The sequence below is a fragment of the Spinacia oleracea genome, chromosome 4 (assembly GCF_020520425.1).
Source record: "Spinacia oleracea cultivar Varoflay chromosome 4, BTI_SOV_V1, whole genome shotgun sequence".
In the NCBI taxonomy this organism is placed as follows: domain Eukaryota; kingdom Viridiplantae; phylum Streptophyta; class Magnoliopsida; order Caryophyllales; family Amaranthaceae; genus Spinacia; species Spinacia oleracea.
This window is the reverse complement of record NC_079490.1, coordinates 182,134,553-182,160,606: the sequence shown is the minus strand read 5'-3', so window position 1 is coordinate 182,160,606 and position 26,054 is coordinate 182,134,553. Positions and strand designations below refer to the sequence as shown.

General features: G+C 32.2%; 2 protein-coding genes and 1 non-coding gene across 4 annotated transcripts; 2 read left to right on the top strand and 1 right to left on the bottom strand.

Moving 5' to 3' along the window:
• The first annotated feature begins 2,892 nt into the window (after nt 1-2,892).
• Nucleotides 2,893-12,064, top strand: LOC110783689 (glucomannan 4-beta-mannosyltransferase 2). The gene is made up of 10 exons (XM_021988032.2): nt 2,893-3,016; nt 4,765-5,708; nt 6,042-6,140; nt 6,892-7,144; nt 9,342-9,452; nt 10,238-10,374; nt 10,553-10,666; nt 10,760-10,959; nt 11,037-11,255; nt 11,375-12,064. The coding sequence occupies exons 2-10, from the start codon at nt 5,382-5,384 to the stop codon at nt 11,526-11,528; spliced, it is 1,614 nt and encodes a 537-aa protein (XP_021843724.1). The 5' UTR covers nt 2,893-3,016; nt 4,765-5,381; the 3' UTR covers nt 11,529-12,064.
• A 6,695-nt stretch (nt 12,065-18,759) lies between these two features.
• On the top strand, nt 18,760-23,512 carry LOC110783669 (wax ester synthase/diacylglycerol acyltransferase 6-like). Of its 2 annotated transcripts, XM_056827171.1 has the most exons (4): nt 18,763-19,143; nt 19,338-19,931; nt 20,829-21,188; nt 23,203-23,512. In XM_056827171.1, exons 1-4 carry the CDS (start codon nt 18,907-18,909, stop codon nt 23,242-23,244), a joined length of 1,233 nt encoding a protein of 410 aa, XP_056683149.1. In that variant the 5' UTR covers nt 18,763-18,906; the 3' UTR covers nt 23,245-23,512. The 2 variants fall into 2 exon arrangements, with proteins under 2 accessions (XP_056683150.1, XP_056683149.1); XM_056827172.1 differs by lacking the exon at nt 23,203-23,512 and having other exon boundaries at nt 18,760-19,143; nt 20,829-23,196.
• On the bottom strand, nt 22,383-22,465 carry TRNAL-UAA (transfer RNA leucine (anticodon UAA)). The gene has a single exon. It is a non-coding gene; the product is annotated as a tRNA-Leu (tRNA).
• Nucleotides 23,513-26,054: the final 2,542 nt, after the last annotated feature.

The following is a 26,054-nucleotide window of genomic DNA, read 5'->3' as shown; positions in this document are numbered from 1 at the left end:
AGATCTATGTTGTTTTATAAAGTGTTTTCTTTTAATTAAAACTGTGTTATAATTTATTTACTTTTTAAATAAATTAATTAATGGTTTGGACTTAAAATCAGATCTCTGTCCTTTTAAAATCTCTAATTTGTACTTAGAGTTTTATATATAAAATACGATAATTGTGTTAAGAGTTAAAGTGAGATCTATGTTCTTTTTAAACGTTGTGTTTGTTCTTGTAGTATAATTTATTCTTTTAATTCGAAAGTGTGTTCTAATTCAATTTTTTTTTTTAATAATTATGTTAGACTTAAAACAAGATCTATGTTCTTTTAAAACGTATATTTGTTCTTTTTAAACGTTAACTATGTTAATAATTCAGTTACACATAGACTTATTAAAAACATATTATTATTACCTGTATAAAAAAAAACTCTATAGATTTAAAAGAACATTCTATGAACATAGATCATTCGATGCATGAAAAGGAATAAAACTCTATAGATTTTTTTATAAAGTTTTCAATACCCCTTCGGAGAAGCCTTTCACTAACGACGAAATACTTAAAGTTCGAAACAAGTGGGCTACTTACTTCATTGATAATGAAATACCTTAAACTCTTTGTAAATATATGTTAATTATATTCAAGTACTTTTGCGATTTTCTGTATATTACTTTGTTATTTTGAGATGCGATTAATTTGTATATATACATATAATTAGTTGATAATTTTTGTTTTGATTTGAATTTATGTTTCGTGATTGTAATAAACACGTTTTTTTAATTATTAATTTGGAGTAATTATGATATGGTGGCTTGTCTTGGTGGTCGATTATTTTGTATATAATCGTTATTGATGAACTAAAAATTAAAAATTCAAACAAATTATATCAAATATGGCAATTTGTGTTGAAGGTGCCACATTTGAACATTTTAAAGGTGGCAATTTTCTAAAAAAGTGTCACCTTTGGTACAGTCAAATATGACACTTTTCCTTAAAAGTGCCACATTTGCCTGTGTTAAAGGTGGCACTTTCTCAAACAAGTGTCACATTTGCTAATCAAAAGTGGCAAAGTGCCACATTTGTAAATGTTCAAGTGTGCCACCTTAATATGTGATTATGTGGCACCTTAAAAGTGCCAGTTATAACCCCAATACCCATTTTAAGTGGCACACTTGACCTTTTTCCACTAGTATAAGGAGGCTTTATGAACGCTTTCACGTATCAAGTCTCTCTCTAATAGTCACTCTAAAAATGCTAAGAGTGATGCATTTATCTTCACAATTTGAGTTTTTGCATTCAGAAGGGGGTGGGAGCACAACTTGTTTTTAGACTCACATCCAACTTTATGTAAAATATTTACACGATAAATTATTATTATTATTATTAGTTCATCCATCGTCGCGGGATATTAATAATATTATAATATAATGAATTAATAATAATAATAATTATAATATAATAATAAATAACAATAATAATTAATTATAAAATTAACAACAACAACAACAATAATAGTAATAAAAGTAATAATAATTAAATGCATTATAATAATAATAATTATTATTATTATTATTATTAAGTGTAGTATTTAAACTTATTAGAACTGATTGTATATTATCTGAACTTATGGGATCGAAAACTTATTTTTGTAGGTGAACATAATGCCCAGTTATTATTCAATATGGGAGTTTGGGATACGAAGTTTTACTCAAGTCTGTGTGTTTTATTCTGAACACTCTCTATTTGTCACCCGCATCCACCCATCCGTCACCCACAAATGAAACTAGTGGATTGGATGACTAACCAATGAATGTTTTATATTCATAAATAAATAAATAAATTACATCAACTCTAACACATAGTCAACGCCATTTTCATCAATAAAAAGCTATTTTACATAAAACAAATAAAAATAACAAACAATGGTATGGAATATATAATTTGGAATGAGAAATAAATATATTTTCTTGAATATTTAATATTTTTATTAAAATTTTGGATGAAAACTATATTAAACGGCGGATGAATGGTTTTGCCCACCAAGAAAAAAAAAATCCTCTGTTTCAAAAAAAAATTTGCAAAACTTTGATTAACACGTTTGTCAAGATACAACTTTGACCATAATTATCTCTAATTATCTATGTCTAAAAAATCTTAAAATTTAATATTATGAAAGTATATAATGAACTCAATTCAACGACATTTTACTTGATAATATTTTCTTTTAATAAATTAGTAAAAATATATGGTCAAAGTTGGTGTATAAGTAATGTCAAAACTCAAAGTGTTGCAATTTTCATGAAACAGAAGAAGTATAGGCCAACAACATAGAAAGCCAAGAAAGGCCATTAACGCATGCCTCATTGGTGTCATTCTAGTTTTTATGGATCCAAAAAAAAAAAATTGCCGTTGTCTAGTGAAACTCATAGAGATGTCCGAGGTTTGTTTTCCATGTATATTTTGATAGATGAGATGTACAATTTTGTTGTCATCCTCTTGAAAAAACGGTTTTGGATCTTATAGAGTTCTAAAATAACTCTACAAGGTAGAGTTTGAGCAATATCGAGCATTAGATGAAAAATCAATGGCTCACATCACATATTATCTTTCTCTGAAAAAACTAATGCCTTACAAAAAATTACGGGGTTAAAGGAATTTTTTTTTGTTGAGTTAACTACTTTATAAATAGGAAACTTTATCAAGTAGTACGTAGCATATTGATAATTCCATCACTTACTATTTAGGGAAAAAATCAATATTAATTACGGAGTATTTACCTAAAAAATAGGAAATCAATTAATCGTGCTACTTTTTCTCGTTTTCCGTCCAAAATCAACCCAAAATAACGTCATAGATAATAGTAAATCATTCAATAGATTTTTGTATATATAACATGGTAACAAAAACATAAAATTATAAAGGAAAACAAAGTCAATTTTCCATTGACTATTTACTCCTCTCTTCTTCCAAAGGGTTAAGAAACTACCAATTAAGTGATTATCAAGTTTAATTGCAAAATCTTTAATCAATTAGGTACTCTCTATCTCTCTCTCTCTCTCGTTTGTTTATTTTGCTCATAATATCCTAAAATTGTTAACAAATCTTGGTTTGTATGTATAAAATAGTGAGTTTAGCTCCAACTTTGTTAAGATATTAAGGATTGGGTGAATAGTTGCTTTCTTTTTTACATTGGTAATTGATTGATTGTTTTGTTGATAATTTGAGGTAATGGGCAATATTTGTGTTGAAGAAACTTAAGAATAAAAACTTTATATTAATACAACCCTTCTTTGTGAATTAAAGGCACCAACAATTTTGATCTTAAGGTGATAAGGGGAAAATTATATATCAAATTATCAACTACACCAAGAACTAATAAGTTGGCATAATGTCAAACAAATTAAAGAGTAAAATGAACGATTTGATTTTATTAGATCGGAACCTCTCACAAATAAATTAGATCAACTTTAAAGGTCATGGTCACAAGGTAATAAAGCAGCTCTTATTAACTACGCCAAAAGCTAATTAGTTGATTAAGGCTAAATTAGGGTATTATAGATGTGTCTCACTAGTTAGTTAATGGATTTATTTATTTGCCAAATTGCCAAGCCTTTGCCCTTCTTTAGCCACACACGAAAGAAAAAAATAAATAAAATTATGAAGCCTCTCCTTTCTTTTCAATCTTTACACCTAAGTCTGTGTATTATGTTAGGGAGGAAGTTTAAATAATTAAGAAGGGTTGTATGAGTTACAAACTAGGGTAGGGAGATGATTTATGATTTCAAACACAAACCCCTCAATCTTGAACCCATCGAACTTAACCAACAGATTAAGATATCATTGATTAACAATTGGAAGTTATAAATTGACAAGTGTGATATTCCATATCCTAAACAGGTTGGTATACTGTGGTGTCATCTTTAAACGTAGGTGGAGGTGATAAAATCTCAAAAGATATTATCATAAATTTATGGGGACCACACTTAACGTGACGATTTTCACTTTACCATGTAATTATTATGCAATGATCTTTACCAACTTCATAAGTCTAGAATGAAGGCATTATTGAACTTTGATTATCTTCCTCTACCTTCATATTTGATTGTATTTAGAATCAACTACTCTCGATATCTCCGTAATTGATTGTTTTATTTGAAATATTTATTGACAATGAACACGTGATTTTAGTTAAAGTGGCAATTAGATATAATTAATAATAAATCTATACAAATACTTCATTTTAAAACATAAAGTTCTGCTCGCCACGTGTTACATTATTGTTTTTTGTGTTTTTTCATTGCTTCCATAAAAATGATCTCAATTTTCACTCTCTGGTTAATCCCTCGGTTTTTTTTCGCATTCATAACAACCTTAATTCATCAATGGTAGAACAATTTTTTTTGATAGAAATGGTAGAACAATTGGTTACTTTGTCTCCCATTGTGTAGATTTGATTAAAAAATATTCATATTTTCTTGCATTACATGGAAAACAAAAGAAACACTAATATTTGTTAGAAGTTAAAAAAAATATTAAGTACCTTTTTTTAGGTAAACAAATCAACAATGGTTAACTAGTACCTTTTTCTAGGTGAAGTTGAATACTCCTAGATTATTGTTATGTAATTCTAGATATATCTTCTAGTTTCGATTTATTGCCTATATTTTATTACGATCTTGAATGTACGAAAAAATATATTACATGCTAATTTTCTTCTATATTTTATTATAAGAAGTTGTAATTTATTTATTTATTCTAATTATACCTACTTTTATTTTCAGGTTTTAATAAAGGAAGAATAGGGGACTCCCGAAGTTTGATGCCACATCGGGAGTTTCCCTTTTAACTATATAGAGATATAAAAATATTCCTTTAGCTCCATTTTTGTTTAATCTATACAACGATTAATTTGGAACCGAGGGAGAGTAATTTCTTTTTACTAAAGTGACAAAAATATTGAGGTATAAATATACCAAAGAAATAAATAAAGGCATCAACCAAAAAGGAAAAAAATAAAAGAAAAAGGATAAAAACAAAAATGAGAATAGAGAGTAATTAATGAGGCAAGAAATCAAATAAAAATTGACTATAAAACATCTACATAAACTCTCTCTCATCATCACATTGCTCTACTCTCACTTCCCACCACCCACCCTTTTCTACTCCTCTCTCTTTCTCTCTCCTAGTCTAGTGCCACAATACTTTTCTGTTCTCTTCTACTTTGCTAGAAAGAAAACAGAACTGTTTTGGCACAAAACTGAAGGAAAAGAGGAGGATTAACTAACTTAATTACCTCAAAAAAAAACCCACATTGTGAAATTCCCAAAGAAATCCTCTGTTTTTTTGACCCAAAATCCCCTGTTTTTGACCCCAAATCCTCTGTTTTGGGGGGGTGAAAATGGCGGATTTAATTCAAGATCAGCTGTTACAAGCAAGGGGAGATTTATCATCACAATTAGAATTAATGTGGGAGACAATAAAAACACCATTGATAGTACCATTGCTTAAACTTGGTGTGGTTGTTTGTTTAGCAATGTCATTGATGTTGTTTATGGAAAGGCTTTATATGGGTATTGTAATTGTTCTTGTTAAACTGTTCTGGAAGAAGCCTGAAAAACGTTACAAATGGGAAGCATTACCTGATTCTATTGATGATATTGAAACGGGCGGCTCAAATAAGTTCCCTCATGTTCTTATTCAAATCCCTATGTTCAATGAGAGAGAGGTATACCTTTTTCTTACTCACTCTAATACCAAGTAATTTCATTCTTTTTTAGCTCAGTTGATAAATTTTGTTAGCAATTTGGTTTTCGATCCCGTCTGTCTATGTCATTCTTTGTTTTTGCATCAAGTTAGACTTTTTCTTTTAGGTTCACACAAATCATGGTAGATTGTTGCTTTTGACTTGGTGGTGTGTTAGTGCCACTTGGTTGATTTGGTTTTGATAATTGTGAAATTAAATAACAAAAGTTGTCGGTTTTACTCTCTTTATTTTTAATTAATTAAGTAATTAGATTAATTACTTAAATTAATTCATTAAATGGGTAATTTTGAGCAGGTTTACAAAGTATCAATTGGAGCAGCTTGTAATCTTTCATGGCCGGCTGATCGGATGGTGATTCAAGTGCTTGATGACTCAACTGACCCGGTTATCAAGGTAAAATTCTATGGGCAATTTGGTAACTTAATAGCCTACTGTACTAGGATTACAACCTAATTCTGTTTTTTCCTTAAATAACATTTATTTTACGTTTTACATTTTACATTTATTATATTGATTCATTAGTCATTGTTACAAAAATTTAAAAAAAAAAAAAAAAAAAAAAAAAAGAGTTTGGTAGAGGATCAAGATAATGTGTTTATTGCTAAAAAAAAATGATTTAGTTGTCATTAACCATGATTGTGATGTAAAAAAATACCCATGATTGATAGATGTTTATACTTCATTACTAAAGTGTTGCTTTCTTTCCGAAAATGGGGCAATTATGGTTTCGTGTTTTCGGCTTCAATTTACCTCATTTTGAATGGAAATCAATCAATCAGAAGTTAATTTTCATGAAATTGTTAGGCAAAATAAAGAAAGCCGATGTTACCCCTAACATTTCATTCTCGGTAATTAACTAGCTTAAGATGTTATCTAAGTTAGGATGCAATTTCTATGACTAGACCTTTACGGCTTTTCATTTATTGAAAAAGCAAATAAAGTTGGACATATATATTTATTTACTGGAAAATTCGACATAATTTGTTACTTTTTCATCGTAATTTGTCCTAATGTTACTGATCCACATTTTGTTGTTGTAATAATTGGTAATATTATTGAAATTTGAAACCACATAATTTGCACTCCACTAAAGTTGTGCGTTAGGTTACTTAATTTGGGACACAAATGAATTTGATTTTGGCAGGATATGGTGGAATTAGAATGCCAAAGATGGGCTAGCAAAGGGCTTAACATAGTATACCAAATAAGAGAAAACCGGGTTGGTTACAAAGCTGGTGCTCTTAAGGAAGGTTTAAAGAGAGACTACGTCAAGCATTGCGAGCATGTTGCCATTTTCGATGCCGATTTCCGACCGGAGCCCGATTACCTCCGACGAGCCATCCCGTTCCTTATGCACAACCCTGAATTAGCCCTTGTTCAAGGCCGTTGGAGATTCGGTAAGTATATTATTATTTTAATACATGCCATTACTAGTACTCACTCTGTCACTCGGGTGTTAAGTGTCCGGTAATCGGTATTTGTTACGTGTGACTCAATCATCTAAGAAAACGTCCATCTTTTTTTAGTGTAAGTGTCCCTACATTTATAAATAAATGTCAAGGATCAAATTGTAAAACACTTATATTACTTAAATAATTTCACATATATGCGAATTTAATTATGATTAGTGAGGACTGAGGAGGAATCCTATACTTTTCTTTTTTCTCTAGAGTGAGAAACTGTCGGTGGACTATTTAACTTACTTTTCTAATAAAATTCATTGTATATTTTTAATATTTTCTTCTTTTATATGCTTTAGGTAAACTCTACCAATCATTTCAATTTGTGTGTATTTTCACAAATAATTTGATTTCTTTCTCAATCGGGTGTCCACCATTCACGGGTTCTTTCCCTTCTTTAACGGGTTGATGACGGCCCTTAATTTGTCTTATAGCCACTTTAAAATTAAATACTCCAAGTCTAATAAAAGGAGTAGATGGGTCTTTCATTTTTAACCCGTTACGCGAAACACGGATTCAAAAGAAATATTTGATCATACAGAGTAAGTAACAAGTAACATCAATTGGTCAAACAAGTCAAATGAACGTGGTAACACTACAAGAATTTGTATCTTTAACGACAATCTAATAACGACGGGTCAAAAATCCCGTCGTAAATGTCTTTTACGATGGGTTAACGACGGAATTTTGCATTAACGACGGCCCCCTTTTATGATGGGTTCGCGACATGAGATCCCGTCGTTAATCAATGATTATTGGTCTTTAGTGACGGGATTTCCCGTCGTTAATGGTACAATTTCTTGTAGTGTAATATGGGAAAGAAAGATAAACGTCGAATGCCAAAGACGACATTAGTCGGAAGTCGGAACTAGTAAAACAATGGAGAGAGTACAAGTTAATCTAATGAAATGGGTAACAAGAAGACAATAATTTAAACAAAGAGAGTTCTAATAAGAATCTAAATGTACCCAAGGGGACCTAGCTGTAATATGCTCAATCAATCAGTCAATCTACCCTTTTATCTTCTCCAGCTTAATTAATCTTTATATATTAAGAGATAATGGTGATAATATCACATCTTTTAATGCATGTAATGCTACTAATTGATTCTGATTAAAGTTATAATTAAAGTGGCTTGTTTCTTTTTCTTCACTCTAAAGCTTGATTAAACTAAACAACAAAATTGCTACCACTATCCTCCATCCTCATCTTCTCGATTTCTTACTATTTTCTGTTATTTTTGTTGTAAATTGTGATCAACCCTAAATTTTAGGGGTTAGCTTTGTCTTTTTGCATAACAGTCCATGTTACTGTGTTTGCTCATTTTGCTCAATATAACTCTTTTTTTTCCCTTTACTTAGTAGTTTATTAAGTTGTCGGCTAGTATAAAGTAGAATGGATTTTGGTAGGTTATTGTCATATGTATCACGTTAATAAATTATTATAAATCCGTCTCATAAAAAAATCATTTGGTGGACTTTGACAATGATGCAAGGGTTGAGTTTGCAAGGGTTGAGTTTTACTTCATTTGTTACTCCATATCATATCTAGTCGTTGGCATTGAAGTGGTGTCCAATCCCATTTCCTCGAAAAAATGACACCCTGATATTTATAGAATTACCATGGGTTTAATTTGTACATTTAGTCGAATAATGTACGAGGTGTGTTAATTGGTCAACGAAGAGGATAAAAAAGAAGAGGGAAATGAAATCTAGAGTCTAGAGTGAGTGATAGAGTTCGTGATAGAGTTCGTGATAGAGCAGTTGGGCAACCCCACTAGCACGTGGTAATATACCATTTAAAAGTAGGCTATTTGCTGAGCTATGACACTTACTCACTCCCTCTCTGATTAAAACCTGCCAAATGGGGTGGACCCTACTATGTCTCCGCCGACACTACCTGTTCATAAGTAATGGTACCACCATTTTTATTAAAACAAATCACAAATTACTGGAGTAATTAGGTTTCAATTATTGTTGTGGACTTGGAATCTTATGCAAATGTAACACAAATTAAATATATTCGGTTAATTTTATTTGAATTTGAATTTGAATTTGATTATGCGAGTTGTTGTTACTAAATACGAAGTAGTAAATACTAATGGGTTGAAGAAATGGTTGATATGAATGTACAGTGAATGCAAACGAATGTCTAATGACAAGAATGCAAGAGATGTCACTTGATTACCATTTTAAAGTGGAGCAAGAAGTGGGGTCATCTACTCATGCCTTCTTTGGATTCAATGGTAAACTACTTTTATCTTTCTACGGAGTACTTTCTCCTTTCTCCCCCCATTACTTTCATGTTCCCTATGCCTGACACAATTCAGGAACTGTTACTGCTATATTAAATTATTAATCAACCTTCATGTGACACGTTTCACTCACTCTGTCAAATCTCTCATGTCTCAATCATACCTTAAATTACTCACGTCTTTTGACTCTAAATTTATAATTTACAATTTTTTTGTTTCTATCTTCTGTTTTACTGTATGGTTAATAATAACTTTTCCTCAGTAAACATAAGTTATACTTATACTCCATACTCCGTATTAAGTTAACACTTCAGTTCAACAAAAGTAAGGTGAACAAGACAAGGCTAACTTTTGATGGTTACAGACTAGTTTTAGTACTCAACCCGGACATAGACCCTGTTCTTTTTGGCTTAATTTCATTTTCAGGACTTATTTTGGCAGTTCAGTTCAGTTAAATTCAGTTCAGTTCAGTTCAGCTCTAAAGAACAGGGCCATAGTTTCAATTGGATAAGTAGACAATGTAGTAGTGTTTCATACTCTCAAGTCTCAATGCAATGTATGATACCCTAGCACAAAATAAAGCATCCAACGCGTTTCATAGGTAAAATGTTGTCAAACATGACAAAAATATCAAATTGGGCTAATATGAATATCATGTTCAGTAATATTTGAAGAGCAGAAAATGAAATCCATTCATGGAGAATCAATAAGTGCATATTACAGAGTGTATAAATAAGAGGAAAAACTGATATTTGGCTTATTTGCTGAAAATGCAGGAACTGCTGGTGTATGGAGAATAGCAGCCATTGATGAGGCCGGAGGGTGGAAGGATCGAACAACAGTTGAGGACATGGATCTTGCTGTTCGAGCCAGTCTTCGTGGATGGAAATTTGTTTATCTTGGTGATCTACAGGTATACTACTTTTTCTGATGGTGAAAAGAACAAGAGCTTCTTTAAAAACTCAAAACATATGGAACATCAACTAGGGATCCAACTGTGAACATAATAACATGTGCAATGTGCATTTTATTTTATTAAAAGTGTTGCATCAACAAATTCATGTTAATAATGTGGTGTTGTTGAATATCAGGTTAAAAGTGAATTGCCAAGTACCTTCAAGGCTTTCCGGTTTCAACAACATCGATGGTCCTGTGGCCCTGCTAATCTCTTCAGGAAAATGGTGATGGAGATTGTCAGAAATAAGGTCAGTATTGCATTCAATATCCAAATGATGGATAATACATTGTGATTATTATGTTAACATGTTTGATGAATTCATTTCATTTTTGTGTTGCAGAATGTTAGATTCTGGAAGAAAGTGTACACAATCTACAGCTTTTTCCTAGTGCGAAAGATCACAGCTCATATGGTTACCTTTTGCTTCTACTGTGTGATTCTTCCTTTGACAATACTTATTCCTGAAGTTGAAGTTCCAATTTGGGGATCAGTTTACATCCCTTCAATTATCACCATCCTCAACTCTGTTGGAACCCCAAGGTCTGTTTCATATCAATTTGATGGTTCATTTCTGGTTCCAGACTTTTGCTTATAATGTTAAAACTGAACTACAACAGGTCAATTCACCTTCTGTTTTACTGGATCCTGTTTGAGAATGTGATGTCCTTGCATCGGACTAAGGCGACACTCATCGGGCTCTTCGAAGCAGGCAGGGCAAACGAATGGGTTGTGACTGAGAAACTCGGAGATTCACAGAAAAACAAGGGGAATGCTAAAGAGAAATCATCCAGTATCAAAGCTGCAATGAAGAAAGTGCGAGCTAAGGTCCTAGACAGGTAAAATAACACACTAGCTACTTGATATTGTCTCTTGTTTGATTATTGGTCTGTGAGATTTTTGTATTAAGAACTGTTGTTAACATGTTGTTGTTGATGAATGGAAACACTTTTGACAGAATGAACTTCTTGGAGTTGATAGTTGGAGTATTCCTCTTCGCCATTGGGTGCTATGATTTTATGTATGGCAAGTGGAGTTACTACGTCTACTTCTTCCTCCAAAGTATCTCCTTCTTCATTGTTGGCTTCGGCTATGTGGGCACCATCATCTAGACTCCTTCCATCGTTCAAAGGCATGATTTTATCAAAATACAAAATCTGCACAAATTACCTTCTTTCCCTGTACTCCTTGGATGTTATGATTGTGCATCTTGCATTCGACAAATTGTTAGTGCAAATGTCTATTTTATTACATCAACTCGAATGAGTCGTTGTAATAATTCAGAATTATATATAGAGGCCATTTTTCTTTGAATTGCAACAATGCATTCAGGAATCAGAAGCAACATCATCATCATCAGCAGCAGAACGATCGAGTGTAGAAGGTATAGAGAGATACAGATGAAAGATTGTATTTTTTTTTTTGTCTGGAAATTCTGTGGGATAACCAGTAATTTAGGTATTGTATTCTGTTTATGTTGATTGATTGAGTTTTAGTCTTGTTTAGTTTTGTTAAGGAATTGCATGGTCAAAACAATAAGACTAGTATAGTATTGTCTTAAGTTATAGTGTACTAAACAAGTTGGATATTTGAAATCGATATATTGATAAATGTCAGTATAGTTCATTCAGTTGATTCACTCAACAAATGGCTGTAATCTAGCACCTTTGGGAAGACATATATACCCATTTTATCTGTCAATTTTGCAGATTATTGGAAATTAAACATATTTATGTATACTTCTTTGTGTTAAAATTGTGTTTGAATCGAGTTGAAGTTCACCAGATACAGGAAAATACAGCATTGCCAGATTATCGAGTTTTATGTTCCCATCAAGTTCATTCATCGATGTTGTCATCAAACGGAGAACTGAGCTCTGCAAGCAAATTACCCATGGAAGGGATAAGCTTTGGCCCAAAGAAGATGGGAGATGATGAGCATGAGCTAATGTATAATGAACATCAGGAGAACTCATAAGGTACAAGTCGTATAATCAGCCCAAGTAAAGAACATACTTGTGTCATCCAGCACTGCCAAGCCTCAAAGAAACGCGATCAGAATTCCGATTAAAAAGTCAACAAATTGACTCAAAGAGTGACCGCAAGTTTCTGAGCAAGGTGCATGTATGGTGTGAAGGGAAGGAAATGTATCCATAGTTCCATATCATAATACGAAGTATGATAATAATTCCTACGAAGTATGTTGTGTATAGGTGAATTAAATCCTCAATGGAGGATTAATATAGTTGGGTTTACTAAGTATGCAAAGAAGAAGAATTGAAGGAAGAAAGGAAATGAAGCAATTGGCTTCCGCTGTATTGTGCGCACGCACATATTTCAACGGAGCTACTGCCAGATTTTGGGCATTTTGTGCGCGCGCACAACTGAGCGGGATCTCTTCCGCCTTTTGTTATGGGCTACGTGAGCTTTTCTACACCGTTGATCTAGTTTTTTCTTTGGTACTATATATACCAATTAACCCTATTTCTGATTTTGTGTGGAGAGTCTATAGTGAGAGAAACACATAAACACAAGAGAGTTACCGTTTTAACGCTTCTTTCACTTCATCTTCCTCATTCGGCATCTAGTCACCGTATATTTAATTTATATATTCATTCAACCTCTTCCACTCCATCTCCTTCTAAATTTTTTGTTTGGTCAAGTAAATGAACGGACAAGATTGCTCAATGAAATTAAAAGGTTAAGATTGATTGTAATTATAGTGGCTACCATTTTTTGGTAGCCATTGAAAAACCTTCCTTTAACTTACATACTAGATTAGGTCCCGTGCACGCACGGTTATATTGAAAATTATTAATTGACCAATTTTTTAACTGAAATATTTATCCTTTAAATCTATTGCGTAATAATAAATCTCGAACATACTCATTTTATCATATAATTTCGCTCTATTACGTATTATATATTTTATATGTTTAATATGATGATTTGATCAAATTAAATATTTGATATGCTTAATATGAACAAAATATTGGGTAAGAATGTTTTTTATTATTGATATGACTATCTGACTAAATTTACCAAAATTGTCTAATAATGTCATATTTAATAATCCTATAATTTTTTCTATTTATAAACATTTATACAAAAGGAGAGAAAATAAAAATAGAATAAATTAAATATATTTTTTAGGAAAGGGTTTTTGGCGGGAAAAAATCGCACCAGGAATTGACACGTGTCATTCCTGGTGTCTCTTTTAATATATAGTAAAGTAATAGATTATTTCAACCTTAAAATTCCATCTCTGTTTAAATCATACTAGAATCACAAGCACTCAATAAAATTAAGACTTTTACAATACGGCTAAACAACCACCATATAACCGCCCGTTCTTTAAACAAGCTCAAGAGCTAGTTAATTACACTTGAAATAATAGTTTGAAATAATAGTGGACAAGAGATAGGGTATAGTTATTTCTGAGATGACTTTTACCACCATCCAAAAACTTGTACAGTAGTTAGAATTTCAATTAAAACGTGATCGTTGAAACGTTATTAATTACACATAAACAAAAATTCAAACAATAATTCACTTCCTCGTCGTATATTAATCTAATTCTAACACATGAATCTTATGAGTTATGGCAGCAGCCAGCATGCAAGTATGAACGTCATACTCCAGTAATGAGCTGTAACTATCTAGCTAAGTACGTACAATTCATCTAGTACGAGTTTACGACCTTAACAAGATGCAATCCATCGATTACATCAATATATTTGAATCAGGTAAGACTTGCCTTAAATTCTTAGAGTTTTGAGGTTTAATTTTGTTAAATTTTAGAGAATATGAAATGACCTGGACAACCCAATAAGGGGATGAGAGTTCGACCCACTTAACTCAATAGAAATTTCACACTAAAACGAATTGGAAATAGTCAGAGTAACTTTTCAAGGTTATAAGTTGGTATTTTCTCTCCTCTTTCTCTAAGTTGGGACAAGTTAGTAATATTGAGTTTCAACAAATTTCAATTTTATCAGTGGAGGTGTTTGGAGTGGGGATCCTCTTACCTTTCTAACGGAAAAGGCTACATGTACGATAGGTGTACAAGATTTTCTTGTACACCACCATTAATTTGTTGACACATTATCAAACCCACTAAAAAATGAGAGTAAAAGACAATAAATATGTCATTTCAACCAATAGAAAAGCATGGTGTACAAGATGCCTTGTACACCCAAGTACATATAATAGGATCTCTTTCTAACACTTTCAAGTGTTTGACTCGTAAATTTTGGACCAAGAAATCAAGAGGGTTAATTAAAGTCGTGTTAGAGCATCTCCAATGGTTGTAGCTAGGGACTAGCTTGAAATTTATAAAAGTTTCAAGCTAATAGCTAGACCATTGGAGTGAAAATAATAAATTAGCTTGGCCAAGCAAATAGCTAATTTGCTTGACAACTAGCTACCAAATATTGCCAATTAATTAATTGACAAGTGGGCCAAATGGGACCAATTTAAATAACAAGCTAGTTGCTAGCCATTGGAGCAAAAATTAGCTAGACAATGAAATAGTTTGAAATCTTATGTGACATAAGAAGCTAATTATCAAATTAGCTTACCATTAAAGATGCTCTTAGGGTTCTTTTCTTTACATTTAATACACAAATTACATCAAATTAACTACTGCCTACCACCTACCATAATAAATACACCCAACATACAAAATGTATTTTTTCGATCGCTCACCTCTAAAACATGAGATGAGAAAATTCTTAGAAAGTGAAAGTTGATAGAGTTGTTTAGTGCCAATTTGCCAAAGCATATGTTGTTTTGGTAAGTGAGAATATTGATGCATGGAGGGGTCGTTTGGTACGTGAGATGTTGATGCACGGAAGGGTAGGGGTGAAAGTTTGGTAGCAAAAAACCGAAAATCAAACCGAACCTAACCGAATAAGAAATTCGGTTCGGTTTTTTTTCCTATTCGGTTCGGTTTGGACTGAGATTTTGAAAAAAAATTGATTTTATGGTTTGGATTGGACTGAAAAGTCTGAAATCGAATAAACCAAACTAAAATCGAATAAACCAAACTTGGCTAAAAAGTATAATAAGGGCCCGAAAATTGGCTAAAAACAGGTATAATGTAGGCCCAAAAACAAGTCCAAATGAAAAGCCCATGAAAATTCGGTTTTATGGTTTGGATTGGATTGAAAATAAAAATTCCGGTTTGGTTTGGTTTGGATTAAAAGGTTATTTGGTTTGGATTGGGTTTCAAAAATGAAAACCGAAATAGTTCGGTTTGGATTCGATTTTGGCCTTAATCCAAACCGAAAATCGAACTTTCACACCTAACAGAAGGGTTTGTTTTGAGTGAAAGTTAATGAAGGGGTATTTATATAAACAGTCTATTTCCTTTGTTTTGTTAGTGTCGAAGGGAAATTTGAAATTGCTTATTTATTTATCAATTTACACTTATTTTAAAAAATACTCTCTACCCTAAAAAAATAAAAAATAAATTCACTTCGATCTCCTTTCTATTTTCAGGGGAATAATTAAATTTTAAAAGTAATACATGGTGTTTTTAATCTATCCAAATTCTCAATGGATACCTCTATATATTAAAATGGTGAGAATTTCAATTCTTATTCTTATTAATTTGTTCTCAATTCCCTTTAAATTAAACAAACACATGAGAACCTTTCTAGATTAGGATTAAAACGTATAATCACACTTCACACCCTCAATCCCAATTAACAAACACATAGAGTAGTGGCTTTTTCCACATAAACGCACAAAGTTTTAGTTTCTAGTACTCCCTCCGCTTTCTTTTCTTTTTTTTTTTTTTTTTTTACGATTACGGTAAATACAAAAAATTAGGAGGGCACGAGAGAGTGAAACAAATGGGATTTAAACTGATGAGGATAGAAAGTAAAATCGGAGAGAGTAAATAAAATAGCTCCTCGGTGTAACTAAAATTTATAAAGAGAATAATAAATTTATTACTCAATTTATATATATTGATAAAAACAATAATCATGTAAAAACGAGATTCTATCTGATATCATTGAAGGAAATAATGTCCTTGGTCCAAGTATGCATTCTATGTTAAGTCTAATAAATGCGGTTCAGTATTAATTAACAAGTTAATAATTCAGTGAGATCAAGTGAGCTGAATGCCTAGCTAGAGGCCGCTTCAGTTCAAGTGGAATTAATGATATTAAATCCACAGCTTACTCTTGACTGAACCCGTAGGGTCACACAAATAGTACGTAAACGGATCAAGTATTTAATGGCATTAAATACTCCATCTATGGATATTCGGAATCGACGGATCTTGGTTTCAGTGGGAGCTGAGATCGTCACAGGCAAGAAATGAATACTCCGGAAACGATGATATTGCCGGAAACGGAAAGATGGATGGAAACTTCATGCAGACCTATTTCAACGACTATATTTTTTATTTCCTTCTTTTCTTCCACGATTTTCATGTATATAAGCCAACATTTTCCCTTACTTACCATTAATTCACATAACGTTTTCGTCCATTTTGTAGTTAAGAGGTGGTAAAAGACAATATTTATTCAATTTTTAGGTGGTAAAAAATAATTTATATTTTTTAAGGTGGTAAAAAATATTTTGTCAATTTTAGGTGGTAAAAAACAATTTAACCAAGAAAAGGACAAATTATTTTTTTACCACCTACTAACATTGAAAATTTATTTTTTACCACCTAAAAAAATTAAAACTTGTATTTACCACCTAAAAAAACATAAAACTTGTATTTTTTTACCACCTGAAAGCGAAAAAATAGATGTAACCTTTATGTATGACTACCTAATTCAATTTTTCTCCAACGTTTTACACTTCATGTGCGATTTTCTTTAACTCTTTCACCCTTCTCTCTTTACTTCCATTGAATTTTGTCAATTTTTGTGAATTAATGGTGGTGAAAAATTATGTAAATTTATACATGAGGAAGTTGGGGAAGATAAGAGAGTTAAATACATGAAATCGTGGAAGAATAGAACATATAAGAAGTATTACCGTTATTGTGCCTCTCTACATAACATTTTCATATATTTTTCCATTTTTTCAGGTTGTAAAAAACAAGTTTTAATTTTTTTTAGGTGGTAAAATACAAGTTTTAGTTTGTTAGATGGTAAAAAAATAACTTTTTGATTTTTTTGTGGTGGTAAAATTAAAACAATTTATCCATAAGATAATACACAATTGGGGAGAAATAATATAGTTTCAATCTCCGTTATACATACGATTTCCAACAAAATTACAAAAAAAAACCCCAAAATTCTAATAAATTGAACTTTGAAATGAGTAAGGGCTCGTTCGGTATTACTGCCAGTTTTTAGTTTTATAGTTTTAAAAGTCATATGATTTAGATTGAATCATGAACAATCATACCTATAACAATCGTGTTGATTTTGAAAACTGAAAACAAAAACTTGAAACTACTTTTATTAGTTTTCATATTTTGGTTTTTAGTTTTGTAAAAAATAAAAATCTGGAAACAAAAAATGATACCGAACGGACCCTAAATTTAAAGTATACAAGTAAAGTTATCCCGGGTACATACTAGTTTCCGGTTTAAGATAAAGAAGAAACCTCATTAGAAACGTCCATAGTACATAAACAAATAATTACTGACTCCACAAAACCTAGCTACCTAATTAAGAGTTTAAGACCATGTTTCCTACTTACCTGAAATTTACGGCAATCACATGATGTATCTTACTCCCTCCGAATCTAAATTTTTTTCCCGTTTGTCACTTTACGCGATTATTAAGGAAAAATAAACAGACCAAATAAATTGTACTATTCACTAACCGCACAAATTTGCAAACCTTGTCTTTACAATAACTATAAATTGTACGGAGGTCCACCAAATTAAAATGTTGATGGGAATTGGCCTGGGACACTACTCTTAAGGCTATGTTCTCTATTATTATTTTGTTCTTAAAATCAGACCAAATAAGAAAAATTCAATTCAGACTAGAAAATTTAGGTCACATTGGACCAGAAAGATTAAAAATCACTCACATAAAAAAATTCAAACTATATCAGATCAGACCTGGCAGAAAAAAAAAAGAGCAAACCTACCAAACTAAATCAGAAACTAAAAGAATCAGACCATACCAGTTGAAGAGAATAAATACTTTTCTGGTTTGAGCTGGTCCGATTTTTCCTGTTATGGTCTGAAAGTTTTCTGTGAGTACCTTTTTTTCCTTCTTTATTTGACCTGGTCTGATTTTAAGAAAAATACAACTTCGTATAAATAATAAAAGGAAGATAATAAAACCCTAAGTCTTAATCCGAGGGTATATAACTTATCTCTCGTACTACGGCAAAGAATGAAATTTGCATAGCGAAAACGTTTGGTGCTTTGACTTTTCAAATGCCCCGATTCAATTTAAGATTTGCTACTTAAATTAGCCATGCATTACTAAATGTTATAAATAGGTGACCATAGTTAGTCTTAATTTTGAAGATATCCAATCAAGTTAATTACTTATTAAAAATGGATATGAGATTGAGAGTAAACACCAAAAGTAGTAAGGTAAACACAAGCTTAGAGTTGCATGAGGTAGAAGAAGTAGAGCCAGTTAGTCCAACTTCAGAATACTTCTTGAGTGAGGTTGTAACACTCTATGTTCTTGCCTTTTTGGAATTGGCTAACCCTATCGATTTTACATCCATCCTTGCTTTCCTCAAAGATGTCTTCCTTAACATTCATCCTCGGTTCTCCTCTGTCGTGGTATATATTCCTCTCTCTCGATCTCTCTCCTAGCTTAGTCGTATATATACAAGTATTAGTACGTTATATCATATCATATTATATCATATCGTACTCTGAACATAGATATGAAAAATAGAGGTAGCATGCATGATTTTACGTACGTGTATTATATAAAGAGTTAATTTGATCATAAATTTTACATGCATGGACAGGTTGAAGACAAAAGGGGCAGGAAAAGTTGGAAGAAAGTGAGAGTGAATGTGGAAGATCATATAAAAATCCCAAATTTCCCAAAAGAATTATCACCAGAAAACTATAGTCAACATTTTGATGACTATGTATCCAAAATAGCAACTTCACAACTTCCACAACACAAACCATTATGGGAACTTCACATAATTAACAACCCTAAACACATTGATGCAGCAGGAATATTCATATTCAAGATTGACCATGCAATTGGTGATGGTACATCTCTAATGGGAGGTGTTCTTACTTGCTTTAAACGAGTCGATGATCCTTCTCTTCCTATATCTTTCCCAAGGCCTACTACAATATTGAAGAAGCGTAATAATAATACTAGTCAAACATTGATGAACATGTTGATGGTTGTCCCTAAATATATATCTTCAATATTTTATTCGTTGTATGAATTTGGACAAGGTGTTGGAACGATGTTTTTGGAAGATGATCGTACCCCAATAAGGTCCGGGAAGACGGATATGAGTCGTCTAGGTTCAACCAGAGTTTGTTCGCTCACTTTGTCTCTCAATCATGTCAAAACAATCAAGGGACTTCTTGGTGTGGTAAGACATCTAGCTAGCTAGCTAGTCGTGTTTTTTTTTATCGGAAATGATAAAGGTCGTCACATGCGATCTTTAAGCCGTGTCACAATGATGACATGTCAGGCTTATTTGTCATTAATTAAATTGGAAACTAAAATATTGAACTTATCTATCTATTACTATATACTAAAAGAGACACCATGAATGACACGTGTCAATTCCTGGTGCGATTTTCCCCCGCCAAAAACTCTTTCCTAAAAAAAATATTTACTTTATTCTATTTTTATTTTCTCTCCTTTTGTATAAAGGTTTATAAATAGAAAAAATTATAGGATTATTAAATATGACATTATTAGAACATTTTGGTAATATTTAGTCAGATAATCATATCAATAATAAAAAAAACATTCTTACTCAATATTTTGTTCATATTAAGCATATCAAATATTTAATTTGGTCAAATCTATCATATTAAACATATAAAATATATAATACGTAATAGAGCGAAAATTGTATATTATATGATAAAATGAGTACGTTCGAGATTTATTAATTACGCAATAGATTTAAGGGATAAATATTTCAGTTAAAAAAAATGGTCAATTAATAATTTTCAAATAACCGTGCTTGCACGGGACCTAATCTAGTATAACTTATACATGTTACAAAAAAAAGTTATGAAAATCTTAATATTCTAATTTGTTTCCTTCTTTATATCGACTACTTTATTTACGTATTTTCATAGTAAAAAATTCTGATGACGCATAGCATACGTGGCGCCTATATGTACCAATTAAACTCTGATACGTAAAGCTGTCGCAACTTGCGACATTTATTATCACTCTTTTTTATATATACCAAACTAGCTATTTTGAAATTCTAACAACTAGATCGATGTACGTTACTATTGTGAAACAGACGGTTAATGATATCATCGTTGGGATTATATTTCTTGGAACTCGATTGTACATCCAAGAAACAGAAACAGACCAAGGGAGACTAAAGAAAGACACAAGATCCACGGCGTCAATATTTGTTAACATTAGAAATGTGGGAGGAAACTTAAGCGTAGAAGAAATGCGCAAAGGAAAAACATGGGGAAATCGAATCACAAATATTGAAATACCTCTTCCTAATTTGGAGGTCGATGATGTTACAAATCCTTTACAATTTATCCAAAAAGCCCACACAATTATCAAAAGAAAAAGGACTGCTAATTTTGGTCTCTATCTCATGTCCGGTCTTCTTGAGGCTATAAGAACCGTTTTTGGCCTCCAGGTACGCATTCCGTTTTTTATTATTGAAATTAAAAATACTATTTTAGTGTAGGCTAAGAAAATTACTTATATATTACTCTCTCTGTATTTATTTAAGAAATACACTTGTCTTTTCCGGCCGTATTTATTTAAGAGATATACTTGCCATTTTTAGTAGCCATTTTTAGTAACTTATCAACTCCAATATCTAATTAAATAATACATTTAATGTACCCTATGACCCACTATCCTATTAAACAAATAATTTCATAAACCCACCACACCTCCCACCCACCAAAATAACATGGTCCTCACTTGTTTATTCATTAAAATATCTACCCAACCCCACTTGCTTTATTATTTTATTCAATTATTCTTCTTAATACCCGTGTCCGACTAAGTGTATCTCTTAAATAAATACGGAGGGAGTACTATGTTTATGGTTGGAATATGGTTTATCAGCTTATCGAGTGAAAGCTCGAAGCAGATCTACTTGAAGCAGATCTATTTAAAGTAGCTCTAAGAATTCTTATCATGACTAGCTAGCTCGATAAAGATTCTTAAGCTCGAAGTGAGTTCCAAGTCGGTGAAATTCAACCAAACTAAACCGAGCCATGATAGAGCTTGGGTCATGTCTACCCCCACCGAGTTATATTTAATCAAACCATACCATTCCAAGCCGAGTCTTGAAGGTTTTTTATTACATTTTATAGTCAAGTGTTGTATGGAAAACTTTTTGCCTTGAGAAGTTTTTCTTTGTGGTACTAAATTGATACTATGTACTATAAGTTTGTTAATGCTAGCCACCTATAGTAGATGTGTATCGTACTTGGTTGATATCTTGTGAAGATTTGAAGGTTGTTAGGATATCATTATTGTTTAAGATTTGTACTAATATTTTTAAATTAAAAATAAATCGACGTATGTGATTTCGCAATATATTTTTTTTTTTATTATTGACAAAAATGTGTACTAATATACATAAATCAATAACACTTTTTAAAACTTACTACAAGAAACTCAATTCATCGTTAAAACTTACTTTTTATCGTTAGAAATTGTTGCAATCTTATACTCTGTACTCCGTAATGTTATTGCCGTGTGATGGAAAATTCAAAACAATGAGTTTGAATAAATTTGTAAACTGAAGTTGAGAGGTAAAAAGTTTTTTTTTTAAAAAAAGAAAAAAGAAGAATTGTATATAAATTAAAAATATTGCTGGCTGTGGGGTTCGAACCCACGCGCACTTATGTGCAGCAGATCTTAAGTCTGCCCCCTTAACCACTCGGGCAAACCAGCTGATATGTTAAGTTAGGCAAGGTTTTATGTATATTCATTCAAATACTAAAACGTAGGGGTTTGCGCACGTACGTCAACGTTTTGCAGTTGATTAATTGATTGTTTTTGGTTCTTATTAATTAATCTAATCATATGTTCGTCAAACTTTTGCTTTTGACTCATTTATTGATTGTCTTTTTTGTCCGTAGTTCATGTTTTAATTTAAAACCAGTACTTGGGCCCGGGCGATGCCCCGGGTTGATACACATATAAGATTTTTAAATAAATTCAATACTTTGTATTATTAAATTGTCATTTATTATATTTTGTTATGAAAAAATGACATATAATATGATTTGGAGTAGTGGTTAATTGTTTGGTTTACAAATTAGAGGTCACGGGTTCAAGACTTGTACCACACATATTTATCATTTTTAAATAATTGTGTATGACATGGAACGTTGAAATGAGATTAGTGCGAGTGCCACGTGGCACATAGGCTTGTTTATCAACGCCTTTTAATATACTAGTTGTTGGACCGTGCGCGCTATATACGGAGAATTTATGCTAAAACGCGTAGGTAAAAAATCGGGTTATATATGAATGGTCAAATGTGAAAATGTAGCTAATAACCAAACTGATGTATTAATGTAATAATGATGCAGTTAAAACTGATGTATTTGTAATGCATATGGTTTAATTGTATACATGCATTTAAATAGGGCAATGTAATTGACCCTTTATCTTGATGATTGCAGATGTGTAGGCGTTATTGCAGCGGATGTTGCACGCTTTGTTGATTTTGAGCTGTATGGTATCGAACACTGAAGACTCGAAGTTAGGATCATACTGATAAACATTTCCGATGCTGCAGTTTGAAGCTATGAACAGTACACCATTTGTAACCTGCATAATTCAAGAGCAAGCATTACTCTAATTATACAATGTTATGAATGAGTTACAGTGCCCTGCCTAGTAATCGGGCCAGAAATTACTTGAAGCTTTAAAGGCAATTGCAGATTTCAAAGAAAGCGCTCATTTTCAACACACACAAAAACCAAATATAATACAGGTTACAAAGAAACAGAATCTGCAATGATCGCTTAGTTTCAGCCGCAACTAATTGATATCTCCATAACATTGATCATCATCTTTTACGAAGTTTAACAAAAACAAAATCAGCTGACACATCACACAACAATAACAAATTCTTCTTTTCCTAACCTAAAATCATGATCAACATACAAATTCTAGCATCAGGTAGCCTACATATATTGTACATATCTCATCTCAAGAATAAAAATTGAAGAAAAATTAAGCTAAAACAATTCATTAGATAAAAAGCCCTAAATTAAAGTACCTGAGGAGATTCTTGTTATTGAGGGGGTGGTGTTGTATAGCTAAAATTTCTCTGCTCCCGGGAACGCAAGGATAAAAAAAAAACATGTCACATAAACAGAAGGAAAAAGTGTAGATCCTCCAGCTTAACTCTTCCACTTTCATCCTCCAGGATTAGGTGATCATCAGGATGCATAAGAATGTGCGGCTTGACAAAATGACAACAGGAATCACATATCTCTATTTATCGAAGAAGAAAAAGAATTCAAGAATGGGGAAAAGAAAGAATAGTTCAGAATAAGGAATGCCGCTTGACCAAAATAACAGTTCATTGACAGGTTTTAGCTTGTTCATCCAGTCAGCAAAACCTTTCTTGTTCTCTGCAGACTGATCCAGGGCCCTGATCCTCCCACCCATCTCCTTAAACTGCAATTGAACATTGAAAATGTCACAACTATGTACACCACCCTGAAAAAAGCACATAAATCATTCATCGCACACTACCTTAAATAGGCACCACATAATTTTGTTGTGATACATTGATCGTATAATGTCACTAATAAACTCTTCTGATATGCATCAGATTCATTTAAGTCTTCTATTAAACAATACAGTCCCATCTGTCCATCTTACTTAGTAGAGTCATTGGATCACCTTGATTTGCCACCTTTCCTCTTATACAATAGGGAAATCAAATAGATACTAACCACTAAACTATCCAAAGATATCTTAATCACTTGCAAATATCACAATTTTTCTTATCTAACCACTCCACCCAAAAAAGTTGGTAGGTTTCAGTGAAAAGGAATGCAAATTTATAACATTTCTATGGAATGGAATAAGACAAATGCAAAGGTGTTAAACGTCATCATTAATGAGAAACTCTCACAAAATTAGGAACAATGACATGATTTATTAGAACTTTAATATCCAACAAAAAGTGAAGGGATGATGAGAAACATTACCTCACAGTTAGCTAGGCAGTTCACAACTTTGATATTCGAGTCGATATTTTCACAAAGTGCACGCGGCATTACCATGAGTCACAGAAGGTCAGATTTGCATATAACTACATAAATCATGATATATTATCAAACATACCATTAAATACGTAAATACATAAAACAATTACTCCGTCATACCTGTTGGCTTCCAATAAAACGAATCCAAAACCCCTGGAGTGCCCACCAACAGTTGGGATATGAAAAAGTTGCCTAAATGGTAAGTTCAAAGGATGAAAAGCGTATTACGAGCAGGTTTGATAAGGAGAGAAGCATGCGAACAAGGTAGCATTTGTAACCTCAGGGCTCAAATTCCCAACAAGTATGTCGTGATGATCTGAAAGAAAAGTTGATAGCATGATCCATTAGAATTACAAATCCAGATAGGATAAATGAAATGGCCAAACAAAGAATACCATCAACACAAACTTGTTCTATATGAGGAACATGGTATATGAGTAAAACCCATTTTATAAGTCTATAACCCATTCGCAAATTAAAAGCCAATTCTATAATATAAACCTGGTCTTGAATAGAACTATGACACTGAAATTATAACATTGAAGTTGTATCTACAAACATTGTGGTAGACATAGGAAATCGCACCAGAGATCAATGAGCAATTTAGTATAATAGATGAATGTAAGAAGCTAACACAAAGGAAACTAACGCACAGGAGATTATAAAAACACTGAAATTTCCACCATGTGTATGTCAAATATCATCTAAATTTCTTATTGCTGATAAGATAACCACATAAAAGAATATCTACGGGAGGTATCAACAGCTTTAAATAACACGTACAAAATCTACCTTATATATAGTGGTAAGAACAAAAACAACTAATTTCTGCTTACGGAGCTGACAACAAATATCCAAGCTACATGCTTATAAGATATAAGTACATATGGATCATTGTTATAACTTCTTTACAAATCTGATTATACCTGCTCAAGCCTCTTGTCATTCCAAATTAATGTGAGACTGATAAGCATATGTGCAATCATCTAGAGCCATTCCTTCCCAGCCTTGATCATTATGACTCTTTCCAAATTACTGCCAAAGGGAAAGCATATTTAAAGTAAAGCTACCAAGGAGATATATCTAAGTCTTCCAAATGAAGTAATAGGTGACCTGATTTTTTAATTTTTAGATAGTTCTATTACTTCAATATCTTTCTACTAAGGCAACTGCTTTAAGGAACCCAAGTTTCTCAACAAAACTGTCCTGATGGCCAGACAAATGTGACAGAAACACAAATAAATATATGG